The sequence below is a fragment of the Salvia hispanica genome, chromosome 3, assembly GCF_029641045.1.
Source record: "Salvia hispanica isolate PSC_SH4W2 chromosome 3, Shi_PSC_v1, whole genome shotgun sequence".
In the NCBI taxonomy this organism is placed as follows: Eukaryota; Viridiplantae; Streptophyta; class Magnoliopsida; order Lamiales; family Lamiaceae; genus Salvia; species Salvia hispanica.
In genome coordinates, this window is record NC_142694.1 from 54,076,871 (window position 1) to 54,096,509 (window position 19,639).

Sequence of the window (19,639 nt, forward strand, 5' to 3'; positions counted from 1 at the left end):
AAAATTGAAACAAAATATATAAACATATTGTTTAATTAATAACACAGATGAATCTGACTATAATTAAATGGAAATCATATGAAAATCCTAACTTTCAATTTGAGAGAGAAGACATAATTACCATATATACTTCATATCAATGTTGTATTTAATATTGATATTACCAAATATACGTCATATAAATACATAATCCAAAATTTTAATTATATTTTTATATTAAATGCTTAATCCGTGGGCTAACCCGCAACCCACCCAGGCCAGCCCGCATAATCCGCCGACCCAAACGGATTAGCCCATGTAGTCCGCTTTTGAATATGGCTTGCAATTTTCCGGTCCTAACCCTATGATTTTTACAGATTATTCGGATCGTCCCATGAATTTCGGACTAGATTGACATCCCTACTCGGACATACCCTAACATGCCAACTAGCCGAGGCTAGCGAGCCAGGAGGAAGAGTACACTACAAAAGAACTCGGGTTATTATGTTGAGAAGACTTCTCTCAAATTGGCAGCCAAAGTTTGCTGTAAATTCAACTTGAGAGGTCCAAAATATAAAAGCGAAAATAAAAAAAAGGGCGCAGTATTATACGAAAAACAGTTCGCTGACTGAAGAACCCTTTTGAATCAACCAAAAATTGCTTCAAGGGGAGCAGATCTCGTTTCTCATCTCCGGCGAGATCTCAGCCATGCCGCTGGCGGCTTCCGCGATTTACTTCCTTAATCTTCGCGGCGATGTTCTCATCAATCGCCTCTACCGTGACGACGTCGGGTCAGTCCTCCTCTTCAATTTCCTCACTTTCTCTCCCTATATATTTCTAATTGAGATTGATTCTGTTGCTATGATATTATCTCGAGATTTGACTAGAAATATATTGTTGAATTTGCTGGCTTTCTTTCCTTTCTTTTGCTACTGGAGGTAAAGTTGAAGGTGTGAGGTGAGATGGGGAAGGGTATGGATGAAAAGCAGTAACTGAGCTTTGTTGCGCCTCATTGTGTGGTTAATGTTGCGTGTTGAAGAAATGGGATTTGAATCTGATTCTGAGGTAGAAATGGTTAAAAACATATGATGGAACTTGGTGCTTTAAGGGTTTTTTCAGCTCTTGGATTATTGGAGACGCATTGGAAATTAATACGGTGATAGTCCTGTGTAAAGATGAGTGCTCTGTGGCGAACTATAAAACCAACAGTTGTATTTATCCCTTTTTATAGGACACGAACGATTAAATAAAAACGGTAACACTATTCTTCCCTTAAGGTAGCCATCAGCATCTGAACCGCCCTCAATTCTGTTGAAAGAGCTATATGAACTAACCTATGGATCCATTCTGCTAATGATGGCTTTGCATCATGCGATATTTATGATGTTGTGCCTGTCAATGGAAGATTAAGTAGTTGCCTCTGGCAGTGAGCTTTAAAGACCTGTCTTTTCTGTATTTGAAGTGGGCAAGAAGACTGAGGCTATTCAAATCTTGAGTTCTTGACATTTGTTTGATTAGCACTAGTTGTATTGCTTCTGCAGAAATAACAATTTCCAAATGGTGTATAATCTGGTATGGTTTGTTAACAGGTGTATACACTATAGAGATTCTTAGGTAGTGATCAAGGTAGCACGAACTTGTACAACCAAAGGCTACTTACACAGACAATAGAAGAGTCCTGGACATAATTAGAAAACAGAATTTTAGAATGCAGTCGAAGTAAACAAATATCAACCAAAAAAAGAAGGATGTCTGTAATACCAAAGTTGTGTATAACCCTAACTCATGTACAATCCACTCTGTCCAGCTCCAGCTCAATACTTACATTATCTTTTGTTGAATTAACAGATATGTTTACAATTAATGGGTTTTTTGATTAAAAATTTGTGCTTTTTTTTATCCCGAAGCTACCCATAGAAAAATTAAGTAAGAAAGGCCATCCAACTAACCACGACCACTTGAAATTATCGGGATATCATGCGTACCTGACTTAATATATCTATCCACGTTCTGCAGTTAATTAAGGTTAAATTGAAGTTGGTTTCTCAATACAAATTTGTATTGATTTGCCACTGGCAAGTAATTCTCTTTCATCACCTTCCTTGATTTCTGCTGTGATATCAGTATTGTGATTTTGGTTCTGGGTTCCTACTCAAACATAGAGCTGTGAATCTTATATGAAACCTAATTGTGCTGTTTATTTGGAAAATCACAGCTTTCATTTCTTCAATGTTAAAACTGTCTCATTTGTTTTCTGGTGTCTGTTGCATTTAGCTCAAAATGTATACATATGTACACTATTAACTTAAACTGAATATGAATAACAATTTTTCTGCTTGAACTTATCAGAGGCAACATGGTGGATGCTTTTCGAGTGCATATCATGCAAACAAAGGAACTTGGCACTTGTCCTGTTCGGCAGATTGGGGGATGCTCATTCTTTTACATGAGAATTAGCAATGTCTATATTGTGATTGTCGTAAGCAGCAATGCAAATGTCGCGTGTGCATTCAAGTTTGTCGTTGAGGTATCTTATGGTTAAGACCATGTTTTTATTTTTGCATCATATACTAGCTAGCTTGTGATCCTTCTCTGGCGATTTTTGTGTGTTTGGAACATCTTGTAGTTGGAGAATTTATTTAATACATATGGTCAATAGTTCCAACTGTCTCAGTTTTTGAGTTGGCCATCTCCTTTGTCTATTAGTGTTTTACAATAGATATTTGTACTTTGAAGTCATTATGATCGTTGGAGCCTCAAAAAACCATTCGGGGCTTTAAACAAACAAGCAGTTAGGGGAGCATTTATTCTTTTGCATAATTTTCTTTTAGTTTGCTTGACGCAGGTATCTTCTTCCTGTGCAGGCTGTCACTTTATTTAAATCATATTTTGGAGGATCCTTTGATGAGGATGCCATTCGCAACAATTTCGTTCTGATATATGAATTGTTAGATGGTATGTCTACTGAATATTTTCTTATTTACCCTCATCTGAAGAAGACCTTTCTTACTATAAAACTAATTCCTTTACTGAAATTGTAATTAAGGATATGTTTGGCGTAGGAGAATCTGTGACGGTTCTTTTTTTTTTTATGGAACTCTTTGATGTGGCTTACGCTAGCCCATTGTTTAGTTTTCCATGAGAAATTTTAATTCCTAGAGAGCCTTTATGTGAATTGTTCTCTTTATTAATGATCGTTTTGCAAAAACGCTGATGCCAATCAAATCACTGAATTCTCTTTATTAGCCTAAGTTACGGTACAAAATGAGCAATACATGTCTTCAGTTGTTTCTTGGAAATTGTTGGACGAACATGCTCTATCCTTCCAAAACTTCTTAGTGAATAAAACAGTGATGAAGAGTATATAACATCTTTGTGGGTCCAAACTGGCTATCTGGATGGATAATATTCTGATATTTTGCATTTCAATTGCAGAAATTATGGATTTTGGGTATCCTCAAAACCTCTCTCCCGAAATCTTGAAGCTTTATATAACTCAGGAAGGCGTGCGCTCTCCTTTTTCTTCCAAGGTCAGGTTATTCAAGAATCACGATTATTTTAGGGATGTGTTTGATTTTTCTGAATTGTAGCATTGAAGAGTTATCTAACAGATAATGTTTGTTTAATATTCTTATGAGTGTGTGATCCTGACCTTTACCATGTGTGCATACCTAGCAGACTGCTGATAAACCAGTTCCAAATGCAACTTTACAAGTTACTGGTGCTGTTGGGTGGCGCAGGGAGGGCCTTGTATATAAGAAAAATGAGGTGGGGTGTCCAGATTGACATTACTGTTGCAGTTTTTGCTTTTGCTATTCATGTGGCTCAAATAAACTTTCTTTGCAGGTGTTTCTTGATATTGTGGAAAGTGTCAATCTTCTCATGTCTTCAAAAGGTAATTGTCTGTTTATTGCTAAATAGTTGCCTTATGCATTTTTATTCTTGTTTGCTTGCAACAATTTGCATAATGGTGTACTTATTTCTTTGATGCATCTTTTTTATTATACCCATATGCAATATGGCCTTTGTAGGTAGTGTTCTACGTTGTGATGTAACAGGGAAGATTCTTATGAAATGCTTCCTTTCCGGGATGCCTGATTTGAAGTTGGGATTAAATGATAAAATTGGACTTGAGAAAGAATCACAGCTCAAATCCCGTCCTGCTAAGAGGTAGGTCACATTATCTTTTAGTTCCACCAAATTACAACTGTTAAGCTGGAAGCAGACAAATGCAAATTGTAGTGCGACATGTTAATTGAAGCATGTGGATTTATCTTTTATTTTAATTTCCTTATATGTGAACACGGACTCGTAAACCGACTCTAACTCTTAAGTCTCTAAGAGATAAAAACTATCTCTAATCAACTACTAATGCTAAACTCCCTAGTCCCTACTCAAACAAATAACCAATAAGGAGTAAGTAACTAAAGATAATGAAGGGAATGTGGGGACGATCACTATCAGTTCCTGAATATCTACTCCTTTCGAAGTTCAAACTTAGGTGATTCTGGTATTAGATGTTTCAAAAGTGGCATGATTTAAAATTCACAATACAGTTCAGCATAATGAACTTAGTTCATGTTAGAGTTGCAGAACGACTCAGTTTCTGATTCATGTGATGAAGTAATCAAAAGCATGCTGCACGCAGGAAGTGCAGTCAATACATTGAATTTGTGACAACCTAACATTTCTTGCTTCAAAGCATGAAACCAAATTTGAAACAGTACTGAATCATGCTCAATAATAGAGGGCTCTGACAAAAGTATTTGACGTCATTCCTTTAAACGAAGGTTATTCCAATTTTCAGCTTAAATTAATTGAGAAGCATTGCTTCTTGGGGTGAGATATCCTATATTGTGATACTGTACAAAGATTACATGGGTGGTTTGTGGGCTTGCATTCTAGCCAATAACTGATCCAGTATGTTTCAAGTGTCATATTTATGAGTGTTGTTACTACTTACTACCTTATTTGAATGTTACAACTAATTATTACATTGTCGCAGTTATCTTATTCTTGCTTTCTCAAAATTTTCAGCTTCTACATTTTAAACATATTACTAGGTGCTGCAATTTTCTTAGGGCTCTTTACTGTTAATTTTATCTACTTTATCATTATTATCCTGTGCAGTGATAGTATGTTTCGCTTGGTAACCTCATTTTTTTTTAATTTTGGTCTGCAGTGGAAAAACTATTGAGCTTGATGATGTCACTTTCCATCAATGTGTGAACCTTACAAGATTCAATTCTGAGAAGACTGTTAGTTTTGTTCCTCCTGATGGTGAATTCGAATTAATGAAGTATGCCTATCTTTAAATTTTAAATTTCCTTCAAAGATATCTGGAGTTCATATTAGTTCAAGATAAAGCATGAGTTTTATTCATGGTACAGTTGATATTATTGTATGCACGTGTTTATATCTAACCACTTGTGCACAATCAGCTTTTTGAAATATCTTATGTAGATCAGTAGATCAGATAGATCATTAGGGTAAGCTTAGATCTACATCATTCCTTTCTTATTGGTGATACTGGCCCTAAGTAGGAAAAATCCTGACTAACAAAATTTCCTGTGCATCTCCAAAAGTCATCTAGAAGCATTATTTTTTAAAATTCGTCTTGAGTGTTCAGAATCTCTTCATTGCTGGCTATGGTTGACTTAAACTTTATTTTGTTTAGCTTTGAGAGTGATATTCAATGGGAGATGTAGGGCTGATTCCCTCTAGAACAGCTTATACAAGATACCACCAATTAGTATTTATTTTTGTTTTCATGGTTCAATATTTTAATCCAGCCTTTAACAAGTGGAGTTTCCCTTGATTTTTCTAGCTTTCTTATATGTATAAATGCCTTTGTCACAGGTATCGTATTACTGAGGGAGTTAATCTTCCATTTCGGGTTTTGCCAACTATCAAGGAACTGGGTCGAACACGTATGGAAGTTAATGTAAAGGTTGGTGAATTGTGATACAAAATTGATTTCAAATCACTGTTAATATTAACCACAACTTTGAAAACACCTATTTTTTTTAATTTTAGGTGAAGAGTGTCTTTGGGGCAAAAATGTTTGCTCTTGGAGTGGTTATTAAGATTCCAGTTCCCAAACAAACAGCAAAAACAAGTTTTCAGGTGACATCAGGGAAGGCAAAGTACAGTCCTTCGATTGATTGTTTGGTCTGGAAGTAAGTTGTTTCTTGTCTTTGTGTCATCTTGAGAGCACCTGAGTTTTATATTTGCTCAGGAATCACGTTTCTCCCCCAACCCATAATCCATCCCCCACCCCCCTCCTCATCCCATTCCATCCCATCATACGTTCTCCCCTTAGTGAAATCTGTCTGCTGAGTTTATTCTTATATAGTACTCCATCAGGAGTAACATTATTCATTCTGACAGCATAGAAAGTTTTGTAATATGCTTTTTGCATTTTACTACTCCCTCCGTCCCACTTTAGGAGTCCCGGTTTACCATTTTTGGGTGTCCCACTTTAGGAGTCCCGGTTGGAACATTCCATAAATGGTATTAAACCCCATATTCCACTAACCTTTTCTCTCTCACATTTTCTTATAAAACTAATATAAAAAAGTAGGACTCACATTCCATTATCTTTTTTCACCAACTTTCCTTTGCATTTCTTAAAACCCGTGCCGAACTCAACCGGGACTCCTAAAGTGGGACAGAGGGAGTACTATTTGTTAAGCTTGATCATGGATGAACTGTGCTCTTTTCAGGATAAGAAAATTTCCAGGGCAAACTGAGCCAACATTGAGTGCTGAAGTAGAGCTGATATCCACAATAACTGAAAAGAAGTCCTGGACACGGCCTCCCATTCAGATGGAATTTCAGGTGCACATCTCCTAGTAGCTTAATTCTTAGCTGTGCATGCTTATCAATGATCAGATCAAAAGAAGTTTGCATGATATCATGCAGTTGACTGCAGAACTCATTTAACTGTTATACTTTTGATAAATAATTGGAAGTAGGTTAAGTAACCAATTAGGTTTATGATGAAACCTATACATCGATAACTGATCCCTGAGAGACACTATCTTGCCTTTGCCTGTTTTCCTATTAGACCTAAGGAAATACTCACTTAGACTAGAAAACCACTGGGGATTAAGAACATAAATCCAGTAGCCGAAACAAGTTGTCCAAATAAGAGAATATCCACGCCCAGACCGATAAACTATTCATATCAAAATGGTTCACCTTATCAATATCTCAAAATGGGGCCCGTTTGGTACCTAAAAGGGTACTGAAATAGGACCGAACCTCTAGTTGGGCACTTCTTCCCCCACTTCCTTACTGGAAGAGCAATCTTTTCTTATGGCCTTCACCTCCCGCCCGGCCCGGAAATAGAGAACCTAATCCCATTCACTTCTGCAAGTAGGGAGGGGATCCTATTGTCAACTTTAAACTATAGTTTTATTTGCTCAAATCTTCATAGTTGGTTTGGTGGTTTATGAAGAAAGTGAGAGTTCAGAATCATGCTAAAGTACAGTTATGAGTTTTACCCGACCTGTACAAGAAAAGGGAAAGAAGACACATTATTGATGTTTCTATCCTACTCTTTTCACGAGCCCTGTTCTTAAATCATGGAGGCTTTCTGTTTCTATTCCACCTAGATTAATTTTATATAATGTAGACTCTTAGTAGTTTCACATGTCTTACAAATCAACCATATACGTGGCAGGTTCCTATGTTCACAGCATCTGGATTGCGTGTTCGTTTCCTTAAGGTAGTTTCCAGTCTCCCTAGGATATGAACTAACCAAATCTAGGACCGCTAAACTTTTACTACACACTTGTCTGCAGGTATGGGAGAAGAGTGGCTACAACACCGTGGAATGGGTTCGTTACATTACAAAAGCTGGTTCATATGAAGTTAGATGCTAAAACAGCTAGACGAGGACACAGGAAGGAATCATCTTCGATGAACCATGATCCAATGAAGTTCTGTATCTGCAGTATGTATTCGCTAAGGGGTTATTCAGTGAAACAAGAAAATACAAAGGTACTTCGAGCTGAGTCTATGTTTGTATACAGCGGCTGACTGTACAGATACAGACACACACTTGTTCATTTGAATTTTGTTTGCACAACTTTCTTGTATAGTGTAGGCCACATAATTAGTTGCGATTGCATTCGTGTGATGATTGAAACTGTTGGAGCTCTGTTTTAATTATCTCTGGTTTTCATTGTGCTTATTTACATTTTTTTACTAATATAATCGTCTCTGTTGTTTTTCATAATGATTTAATCCATGCAAATTTATCACTTGTGTATATAATGGACTCATAGATAGATATTTTTTTTATGATAACGATTATCTTATTAATAGCAGTGATAGATTGATAATATAGAAAGGGGTTCTACATATTGCTTCCTGGTTCAGTCGGAATATTTTTCAATCATTTAATCATCTGTGACGATTATTATAGAAAGGATGGATGAGTATAAAATTGAAATTTTGCATAAAACGTGTAACACCAAAGGCAGTGAGTACTTGGAAATATCTCAGATCGACACCAAAAAATTTTAATGCGCTGATATAAAAGTGCTGGTCAACATCAGATTGATACCTATTGGGTTTTGAATACTATCTGATATTTGGTTTATTAGTAGTATTTATGTGATGAATTTTTGGACCATTCATGTTTGAAAAGTAAAGATTCGAACTTACATTTCAGGTAACACCCCGGATCCAATGTAAATATATTGATTAATTTTGTAAATTACGTGAAACACTATTTTCCATTTAGGCATGAAAACAATATACTCCCTTCATTCTAAGTTATTTGAATGTATTTTATTTTGGATTGTCGCACATTATTTGAGCCAAAATATAAACTATAGTAGTTAGTTAATTACCGATTCTAACAATGGGTTCTGAATATATCTTGGAATGTGAGTAAGTGAAGCACGTTTTATTATTTTGATCAACAATGAGGGCCGACAAAAACTCTAAAACTTTCAATAAATGAATTGGAGTTTTAAGGAAGTAGTATTAACGAAATGTAACATCATATGAATTTGGAGGTCCACCACTTAAAGATGATTTATCTCATTCCTATGTATAGTGCTCCAAGTGGTCCTCATATTAGTAGTATCATCTTACTCCACATGGCTTCAATGATTCAAATATATGCACCACTTCACCATATCTTACCTCTTATTATTTGCAGATATTCCACCTCACACGCCACAATGGTTTTTCATACTACTAATAAATAGACAATAGTGTGTTGATATCAACCACACGCAATGTTTATGTATATATGGATCATCCATTATTGTACTCCACTTAGCTATGATTCATTCATGTGACTGAAATATCGTGTGATTCATTAATGTGCAGCTATATAATTAATTAATATGCTAAAATATGATCTATTGTTTTGTCCATAACTTCGTTACTGAGTTGTATTATGTTTCAAATTGTTAGTGACGTCTATTCAATTTTAATAATAATAATAATAATAATAATAATAATAATAATAATAATAATAACAACAACAACAATAATAATAATAATAATAATAATAATAATAATAATAATAATAATAATAATAACATTGGTGATGATGATAATAAATTAGTTTTATTTAGTTTTTATTCGAGTGCTACAGTGAAATGGTTATGACACTTTTTATTGCTTGCTGCATCTAAATTCTTGATCTATCTATCACCTTCACTCATTGACATCCATATTTTTCAACTAAATGCTTAGTGTTACACTTTATTAACTTTTTCTAACCATTTTTATTTAAGTTTTTCCAAATTCGTGCTAAACTAATGTGCGACATTTATTAATGAATGAAGGGAGAGGGTAGTATTTTTCATGCAGTTAGTTAGTTAGTTAGTTAGTTAGTTAAAATATTAAGTTAATAATGATAAGTACTAAATACTATTGGACTATTGGTTGGGTCGGTCATCAGTCAGATACAGGCTAAGCTGTTAACGAGCTTTGGTTTAATCAAAGCTCGCTTCAAACAATGGATCCAATGCAAGTGCGTTTTATTTTATTTGTAGCCAATTTTTCACATGATTCAGTCAAGCCAATTTATTTGACAAGACTAGTATCACATATTGGAATTTTAAGCTTCCACGTGACTAATCATATGTATGACTATTTTTTGGTTGCACAATTAAAATGATCCATTAAGATTAAAATTTGGACTAAAGGGTAGTATTTAATTTGTTATTGAAATAAGTGTACATATCATAAAAGATTTCTATTTGTTGAGAGACTGATAGAAAATAAAATGTCTTAGTATATTTTATATAAATATAAGCTAGGTTATGGTCCCTATGTGTAAGAAGAGTGATTCAATATCTCTATATTCTTTCTATAATCGCTTAAAATAATTCAGCCATTCAATTTAATATGAATTAATGTATGCTTCTGTTCTATAATTTATGGTCATTCTCCATTCTTCATTCCGTTTTTACGTAATTGTTCATTCATTTATTCCAACAATACCGTCCCCATGGCCGATAGACTAAGAGCATCCGCAACGCTGCGCGATTGCGTCTCGGTCTCGTCTCGACGAGACGAGACGTCATCGAGATAGCGTTGCGGCTCCCGTCTCGTCTCGACGAGACGAGATGTCTCGACGCCCGAAGTGTCCCGGCGAGGCCAGCCTCGAGCTGGCGAGACACGCGCGGGCGGCCGGCGTGATGCCCACTCGCCGACCCGCGAGTGGGCGTCGGATTTATGACGTCATAATTCAATTTTTTTTTTAAATCAGATTTTTCGAATTTAAAAAAAAAAAAAAAGTAATATGACCGTTCAACGGTCATATTTTTAATTTTTTTTTCTATATTCTATATATACTCTTCTCCATTTTACACACAAACACACATCTATTCTCTCATCTCTCTTTCTTTCCTCTCCAATCACTTCTATAAAATCATTCCTTTATTTTTTTTCTTCTCCCAAATTTAATCAATTATGAATCCATTTGAGCAAATGCGTCGAATAATGGAAGAATCGCTAGAAGAAGATCGACGTAGGGAGGAGGAAGCCGCCGCGCCTCCTAGGCGACGCCGGACATACATCCACCGTAACCGGGAGGAAGCCGCCGCAAGGTTGGAACGTGATTACTTCAGTCCGAACCCGGTGTGGGGAGATATCTACTTCCGTCGCCGTTTCCGTATGTCACGCCCGCTATTTTTGCATATCGCGAGTACATTGGCGGCACGGGAAGAGTTCTTCAGAGAAGGGTTCGACGTTGTTGGCCGTCCTAGCCACACGACGCTCCAGAAATGTATTGCGGCGATCCGTCAGCTTGCTACTGGACAAACGGCGGATGCGTTCGACGAATACCTGCACGTCGGAGAATCCACTGGGCGACTTTGTTTGTTGAACTTCTGCAGCCTTCACCGCCGAATTTTTGAAGAAGCCAACCACGCAGATTGTCAGTTTCTGCTCCGTCTTCACGAACAAGTGTACGGATTTCCCGGGATGCTCGGGAGTGTCGATTGCATGCATTGGCAATGGAAGAATTGCCCTGTGACGTTGAGGGGGTCATACACGAGCGGCCACAAAGGCACCCACCCCACCGTTATACTCGAGGCCGTCGCCGACTACCGGCTATGGATTTGACATGCGTATTTCGGGGTCCCCGGCTCGAACAACGACGTCAACGTGCTCAACAACTCCGACCTCTTCGCTGAAGTTCTGAATGGTAAAGCGCCGGCCATCAACTTCGTCGCTAACAAATGCCAGTATAAAATGGGGTACTATCTTGCCGACGGCATCTATCCGAAGTGGCCAACCTTCGTGAAGACGTTCAACAGGCCTACGGACGAAAAGCAGTCTCTTTTTGCGCAGAAGCAAGAGTCTGCTCGCAAGGATGTGGAGAGAGCGTTCGGGGTTCTCCAAGCTCGATGGAACATTATCAAAGCCCCGGCTCGACAGGTGGTTTATGGAGAATATGGTCGACATCATGTATACGTGCATAATCTTGCACAACATGATTGTCGCCGACGAAGGACCTGAGGCGGGAAATTGGTTCGACCCTGAAACCCTGGGAAGCTCAACCGCAAGTAGTCCGCCTCGAACGGGAGTGCATCCGTCTTTGCAAGAGCGGTTGTCTATTCGGGCAAGGACACGTAATTCTACCGCCCACGCCCAACTCCAGGAGGATCTAATGGAGCACATTTGGGCAAAATTTGGCAATCGTTAGATGATCGTCATTAGAGAACTCCTTCTTCTGCTTCTTTGCCTCCATTTTTTTTTTGAGTTTAAGTGTGCAATTTGTAATTTCTTGTTTTTTAATTATGTCTTTTTTTATTTTTTTAGGTATTTAAATTGTAATTTTATTTTATTTAATGAAGTGTGTTTTTTATTAATTGAATTTGTTGGAATTATAAATAAAAAATGAAATTGAATGAATAGTTAAGAGATTGATAAGAGATGGTTAAGAGATGGAGGGATGCAGGTGTTGTCTCTTAGTTAAGAGATGAGCTGAAAAATACAATGAGACCATGAATAGTGAAGAGATGAGACGGTTAAGAGACGGATAAGAGACAGCGTTGCGGATGGCCTTAGATTGATGTTCTAATTTTTGTAGCTAGACAAGACTCCAAAACATGATTTGAAATAAAGAACGTCAACGGTCGATCTAACTTGTAATCCAATCTTGTATTTTTTTCAACTATACTTAATTATCCACCGTCCTACCTATAACAATGCACGTAATTATATGTTCCTCCCTAAACCAAATACTAGTATTTTATTAGACTAGCTTTTGGTATACTATATAAAATGGGCGTGTGGGGCACCGGCTATTCTAGTTCACACAAATAAATGTAGGAGTATTCAATAAAATCAAAATAGTATACTATTCTATACTTTAAGATCTTTATCCCTCCAGCTGTATGAATCTTCTCATCCACAGTTTCTCATTTGTCTAATTTCAACAACTCTAACATAAATATCTATATAGGGATCTATATTGGCTAGTGAAAAAATCGTAAGATTTTGATTAACATACTTAAGAGTCAAATTAAATTAATAGTGGTGAAATGAAGATGAAGCTGAGAAAATCAAGTCAATTGAAATAAGATCCTCTCATCGACAACATTAGTTTTCTATATATCTTAATAGTGATTTAACCAAAAACATTTCAATTGTACATTGGAGTTTAAAGTATGCTACATTTTTAAAAAGAAACAAACTGTGTTTTGATTGCAAGTTTTGGTGATATATTGTACAATAAACGACAAACTATAAATAGATGTGGTCAAAATCAACTTGTGTACAAGCAGGCATTTCGTCCTCTCATATTGTTGAATGAATTTGTGATGCAAGTTATTAATAGTACGTAACATTTAGTTAACACTTAATTGCCTAATTAAAAATTACTATCATAATAAATATCTTAATCACTGATAGTTGAGATGGTTAGTTAAAATTTCAATCAAAGTATTACTACCTCCGTCCATCAAAATTTGTTCCACTTTAACTCGGCACGGATTTTAAGAAATGTAATGAAAAGTGAGTTGAAAAAGTTAGTGGATTGTGAGTCCTACTTTTTAAGTATTAGTTATGAGTAGGAATGAGTTAGTGGAATATGAGGTTCACTACCAAAAATGGTAAAAGTGAAATGAGGCAAATTTTGGGGAATGAACATAAATGAAAAAATGAGACAAATTTTAGTGGACGGAGGTAGTACTACGATGGTAATTATGGAAACAATTAGGCACACGTCTGTATCAAAACCCTAGCTCATTGGGTACGTACACACCAAAGAAAAGTCTGAGACAAATATCATCTCCAACAACTCTATTAAAATTTTATTTGGTCTTCATTTTATCGTTGTACTACTATAATTATGTATTTTTTTAAAAACAAAGTAACATTACTATTTAATAGTACATGATTTATTTTTTAAAGACAAAATAACACTACGAGATATTGACTCACAAATATAAAAAGGTTTACTCAATTTGTAAATCCAATTAAAATGTGAAAATTAATTTATTATCATAGTAACATAACACTTTTTGAATTCACGTGAGGTTATAAATTCGATTAATGGTTTATATTTAGAGGTCATAAACGTAAATAATTGTTAATAAAATACCATAAATTAAATGTTTTAAAAATCGGGTCGGACCGGTCAGTTCAACCCATTCACCAGTCAAAATGAAAATCAATAGTTCGGGGTAATTACACCATGCATACAAAATATTTCATCAATGCTACAAATTAGTACAAAAAGTTTTAAGTTAGCATATATCATACAAAAAATTTGATTAGTGTTTCAAATTATTATATTCTGTTAAATAACACTAACACCGTTAACTTTTACTTATTTTTCATCCTTCACTCCACTCAAAATTATTTCTTAGTACTATTTTTTCATCATATTTACATGATACTCCTAGAAATAAAAATTGTGATGAACACCTAAAATGAATAATAGTACTTGCATGAGTGCAATAAAAATCGTGATAAACACCTAAAATAAATTAAATTTTCAATAAAAAAACTTATCAAATTTTGGAGTGGAGTGAAGGATAAAAAATAAGAAAAATAATATGGAGTGGAGTGAAGGATGAAAAATAAGAAAAAGTTAGCGGTATTAGCGTTATTTGACGAAATGTACTAATTTGAAACACTAATCAAACTTTTTGTATGATACTATATGCTTAACTTAAAACTTTTTGTACTACTAATTTGAAATACTAGTGAAATATTTTGTATGTATAGCGTATTTACTCCCAATAGTTCAAATATCGAAACTTTAATTGTTAACCCAATACACCAGTTTCAACTTTATTAATTCGTCCGTGAATAGAAGTTCCGGTTCACTTTTACCATTAATGGTAATAGAGTCTCACATTCCACTAATTCATTCCACTCACATTTTATTTAAAACTAATATATATATACAAGTGGAACTCCTATTCCACTAACTTTTAATCACTCACTTTTTTTTAAATTTTTTAAAATTTGTGCCGCCCATAAGTGGAACTCCTAATAGCGGACGGAGACGGAGAGAGTAATTATTCAGACTTTAAGAGCACCTAAGTTAACGAATCTATCATATCATATCATATGGCACTATATAAAAAAACATCACCAATGTTATCATGATTTTTACCACATAAACTAATGTGTAATCACAAAGCATGACACAAGAAACAGACAAATCTTGCATGGGCGCTGTAATCGGGTGGACTTATTACTCATAAACAAATGGGGATTATCACTGTAGATGTCAATGCTTTTAAATTTTGTAATACAGCAGTCAGATTTCAAACCGACAACGACATTCCAATACTAATTATTTTGTAATGGGGATCGGTGTTTCTTGAGTTTTTTCAATCGAAATAATGCCTTTTGATATTCAAGTTGAAATCGACACCAGATATTTTGGTGCAATTTGTGGAAGTGCTGCCTCTTCAGCTTAACCATTACTTTATTGTTTTCCCTTTCTCATCTGTCATCACTCATTTGGTACAAACCTGTAAAAATCGAATATTTCCTCAATTCAGCCTAATAAATGTGGGTGCATATATATATCTGAGAAGTGGTTGGATTTGTTGCAGCATTTGTGGGTGTTCAACTTTTTTTAGCAGGATCATGAAGACTAAAAGAGGAAAGCGGTCTGAGGTAACAGATGATCAATTGGAGTTACGCATTCAATGTGTATGTAGAAATGTTTCTGAGAATGCGGTTGTTTGATGATTTACTTGTGTTTTTTTGCCTCAGCCGTTTTGGCCATCTATTATGATGAAAAAATGGCTGAATATCAAGCCGAAGGTTTATGATTTCAGTGAAGATGAAGTGGACACAGAGAGTGAACGCAGTGAAGATGATGGTATGGCTCATCAATCATGGTTCTTGCTTCCTTAATTGTGAGCTTTGTTTTTGGTTTCTGACATGAATTCTGTTTTGGGCAGTTTGCTCTTGTAAAGATGAAGGTATTATGCTCGATGATCATGTCGATAGGACGAAGGGATTTCAATCTGCTTGCGCAACCAAAACTACAGGAGGTAGTTTATCAGTAATTCATTGTGTTGGATCTTGCAAATGCAGGGAAACTTATCTTTTTCGAGTGTATAGCATTTGCTCAATCAAATACTTTTGTGAAAGTATCTAAGCTTTTCAATTTATGGAATGTGATTGTCTCAAAGAATATCCTGCCTTCTCTTGATGCTAAATGATTCTAATGATCCAGGTAAACCTTCAACAGCATTTTCAGCGAAACACAGGAGAAGAAAATCAGAAACTCTGCGACTTCAGTACATAAACACAAAAGATGTGAGGTTTGGCTCAGTGAGGAATCATAAATTTCTAGCTTTGCATGTGGCTATTTCACTTTTCCATCTACTTCTCGGTTGCTCTTGGGATTTGTTATATTTGTTCGCTCTCTATGGTAAGACAGATGATTTCGCGTGTGCAGAGTAAATATAGGTACTTGGAATGTTGCTGGAAGGTTTCCAGATGATGACCTTGATATAGACGAATGGCTCGGTATGCAAGACCCAGCTGATATGTACATTTTCGGGTAAGCTTAGCAGCAAAATTTGGAATATTGATAGCTCGCCGTGCATTGTGTCCGTATAAGCTGCTAAAGAAACTAGTTAACTTAGTGCATCAATTTTGAACTATACTCTATTTCAGGAGGAAAATAGGTGCAAACATTGAAATAATCATTACAAAAAATACTCAAACAATACAATTCAACTAGTTTGCTAGTGCATCAAACTTAAATTTGTTCCCAAAGTAAAGCCGTCCATGTTTGTTATTGCTCTCCATTTCCAGACATGCCTGCAATTCAACTGCAAAATTCTCTCATCTGAAGAAGATCTTCTCTGAGTATCTCTATTAATCTCACACCAATTTCACTGTGATTTGACCAAAATACTTGAGATGCAGCTTGATGTTTTAGCTTATAGAAATTGGGTTTACGCATACATAGCCGAATTTATGAAGCTTTTTATTCTTTTTCATAAGGGAGTGTTTGTGTAGTTATTCTTTAAATCACTCAATAATCCTTGTTTCATTTTATGGATCAAGAATTTGTGTTTACATGTGTCAATATCTAAATACTATAGGATAAGATTTTGTTATGATAATTCCTAATTATGAAGCATCACAGCTTCCAGGAAGTGGTTCCCTTGAGTGCAGGCAATGTGCTTGTTTCGGAAAGTAGAATGCCGATCTCAAAATGGGAGGCTATCATCCGCAGAACATTGAATAAGTCAGCAGAACCGGAACCCAAACATAAAAGCTACAGTGCACCGCCCTCTCCTGTTTTCAGGACTTCCTGTGCTTCGGATACATTGGCTGATGAGGCAGTTATTCCTGCACTTGACTTATTCCCCGATAATTCTGGAGGCACCACTATGGACAGTGACTCAAAGGTCTGCGGAGAGGACATCCAGGCAAAGAGAGTCTCTGATATTATCTGGAACAGCAGATTGGACTGGCCAGAGCAATCACTTGATGCTACATCTCATCAAGCTTTATCGGCAAGGTCGTTACGAAGAGTGCTGAGCAGTTCAGCAAGAATAGGATGGATGAGTAATGGTCTCACCTCCAGCCCTCAAAATTTCCCACAGTTGAAGAGAATGCACCAAAGCTTCGGAAATCTACGGACAGTTCACATGGAGGAGCTCGATGAAGTTGTGGATTATCTCTCAGAAGAGTTGGATGAAATTCCTGGAGAAGAAGAAGATTGTTTTATGGAAATGTCAGATTTCAGAAATGAAGATGCAATGTTTAGCACTCCAAAAAAATCGCAGTCAACGTACGTTAGGATTGTGAGTAAACAGATGGTCGGAATATACGTGTCAGTGTGGGTGAGGAGAAGGCTAAGGCGACACATAAACCACTTGAAGGTCTCCCCAGTCGGAGTTGGGCTTATGGGCTATATGGGAAACAAGGTTTGCTCATTCCTCTGGTCCTTATAGTTATTATCGCAAAACTAGCATGTTGCACCTTCATCTTTATTGTTGAACAACAACTCCATGGCCTAAATTTTGAAGATTATACCTCAGTAATTGTTATAAGGAGAGTTCTGACTGTAATGTTTTCTTTTTGCCTCTCACAGGGTTCTGTGTCCATAAGCATGTCACTCTTCCATAGTCGTCTATGCTTTGTCTGCTCTCATCTAACCTCTGGTGAGAAGTATGGAGCCGAACATAGGCGTAACTCTGATGTTCTTGAAATCATAAGGCGGACTCATTTCTCAACGCTCTTCGACATTGATCAGCCACAGACAATCCCATCTCACGAGTAAGAGCACTATATATTGTTAAGATAAAAAATCTCAGACTTTTCATACACTAAATGGTCATTTCTTCTAATTTTTTGTGCTCATGTTTATGAATTAGTCACTAAATACCCCATTTCTATATGAACAGCAAGATATTCTGGTTTGGAGATTTGAATTATCGGATCAATATGTCGGATTCAGAAGTGAGAAAGTTGGTCGAAAAGAAGCAGTGGGCTGTGCTTCTCAACCACGATCAGGTATGAGTCATCTAAACTAGTTCCACTATCATTATTATTAGAGCTTGATGCTTCAAGTGGTAAAGAATGAAACAATAAATGGAAATTAATCATAATTGTAATGTGTTTGCAGTTGAGCAATGAACTCAGAAATGGACATGTGTTTGATGGATGGAAAGAGGGGATGATCAACTTTGCCCCAACTTACAAGTATGAGATCAACTCTGACAGATATGTTGGTCAAAACCCTAAAGGAGAGAAAAAGAGATCCCCGGCATGGTAAGTCATGCATTCGTCAAACCAGACATTTTTTAACCCATAAATCATAGTAATAAATTTGTTAACAAGAGTTCATTTATGCATGTGATGCAGGTGTGACCGTATACTTTGGTTTGGTAAAGGCATTAAGCAGCTATGTTACAATCGATCGGAGATGAGGCTCTCGGATCATCGAGCTGTGAGCTCTTCGTTTGTGGTTGAAGTTGAGATATTTGATCAACGAAAGCTTAAAAAGGCACTCAACTATTCAAGTGCCGCAGTACATCCTGTTTTGTTCCTCGACCAACCTCAAGAATATTTTTAGCCTTGAGATTCATAGCTAGAGTTCATAGTTTTTGTGATGAGTTTCAGCGTCTGGTTTGCCTCTATTTGAGCATCAATGTTTTGTAATAAAAGACAACATATCAAATATCAATATTCTTGTATAGCTCTGCCATTTTATTTTACGAGTAACCCAAATAGATCGTTAGAGATGGTGACAATTTCTTTTCATATCGTTTCGAACATCCTTTCCAAACTCAGTTTACGAGCAATGGTAAAAAGAATTATCTTAATGTAATTATTCTTTCTCCAATCACAATTGGTATATTACCGCAACAAGCCTCAAAATTGATAAGGTCAGGTCCAAATAGAATTACTCCAAGCATATACACAAATTATTTGGCAAAACATTTGCGACATTGTATGACAAATTGATCTTATCGTTTTAACCCTAAACCGATTGGAATGTTTTGCCTACGTGACAAACAGATTAAAATTTGAAGGAAATTAAAACAATGAAGTTATAAAACTTGATTCTGCTTTCGAGAAATCAACTCTAAAGCAGTGACAATGTAATGGCATCAAAGTTGCAAAATAAATGACGAGAAAGAAAAGAGAATGTTAAATTTAAAGAAAGTGTGGGGAAGATGAT

The 19,639-nt window shown here is 36.1% G+C and overlaps 2 protein-coding genes across 3 annotated transcripts; both read left to right on the forward strand.

The window, feature by feature from the left end:
* The first annotated feature begins 514 nt into the window (after positions 1 to 514).
* Positions 515 to 8,179, forward strand: LOC125215669 (AP-2 complex subunit mu). The gene is made up of 13 exons (XM_048117164.2): positions 515 to 770; positions 2,329 to 2,506; positions 2,844 to 2,934; positions 3,415 to 3,509; positions 3,658 to 3,747; positions 3,826 to 3,874; positions 4,011 to 4,149; positions 5,162 to 5,278; positions 5,839 to 5,929; positions 6,016 to 6,158; positions 6,705 to 6,819; positions 7,667 to 7,711; positions 7,788 to 8,179. Exons 1-13 carry the CDS (start codon positions 688 to 690, stop codon positions 7,866 to 7,868), a joined length of 1,317 nt encoding a protein of 438 aa, XP_047973121.1. The 5' UTR covers positions 515 to 687; the 3' UTR covers positions 7,869 to 8,179.
* Positions 8,180 to 15,337: 7,158 nt separating this feature from the next.
* Positions 15,338 to 19,153, forward strand: LOC125208896 (type I inositol polyphosphate 5-phosphatase 2-like). 2 transcript variants are annotated; one of them, XM_048108409.1, is made up of 11 exons: positions 15,338 to 15,444; positions 15,537 to 15,600; positions 15,700 to 15,808; positions 15,891 to 15,983; positions 16,169 to 16,256; positions 16,394 to 16,498; positions 17,093 to 17,879; positions 18,047 to 18,231; positions 18,360 to 18,468; positions 18,581 to 18,726; positions 18,820 to 19,153. In XM_048108409.1, the coding sequence occupies exons 2-11, from the start codon at positions 15,571 to 15,573 to the stop codon at positions 19,028 to 19,030; spliced, it is 1,863 nt and encodes a 620-aa protein (XP_047964366.1). In that variant the 5' UTR covers positions 15,338 to 15,444; positions 15,537 to 15,570; the 3' UTR covers positions 19,031 to 19,153. The 2 variants fall into 2 exon arrangements, with proteins under 2 accessions (XP_047964366.1, XP_047964365.1); XM_048108408.2 differs by lacking the exon at positions 15,338 to 15,444 and having other exon boundaries at positions 15,451 to 15,600.
* Positions 19,154 to 19,639: the final 486 nt, after the last annotated feature.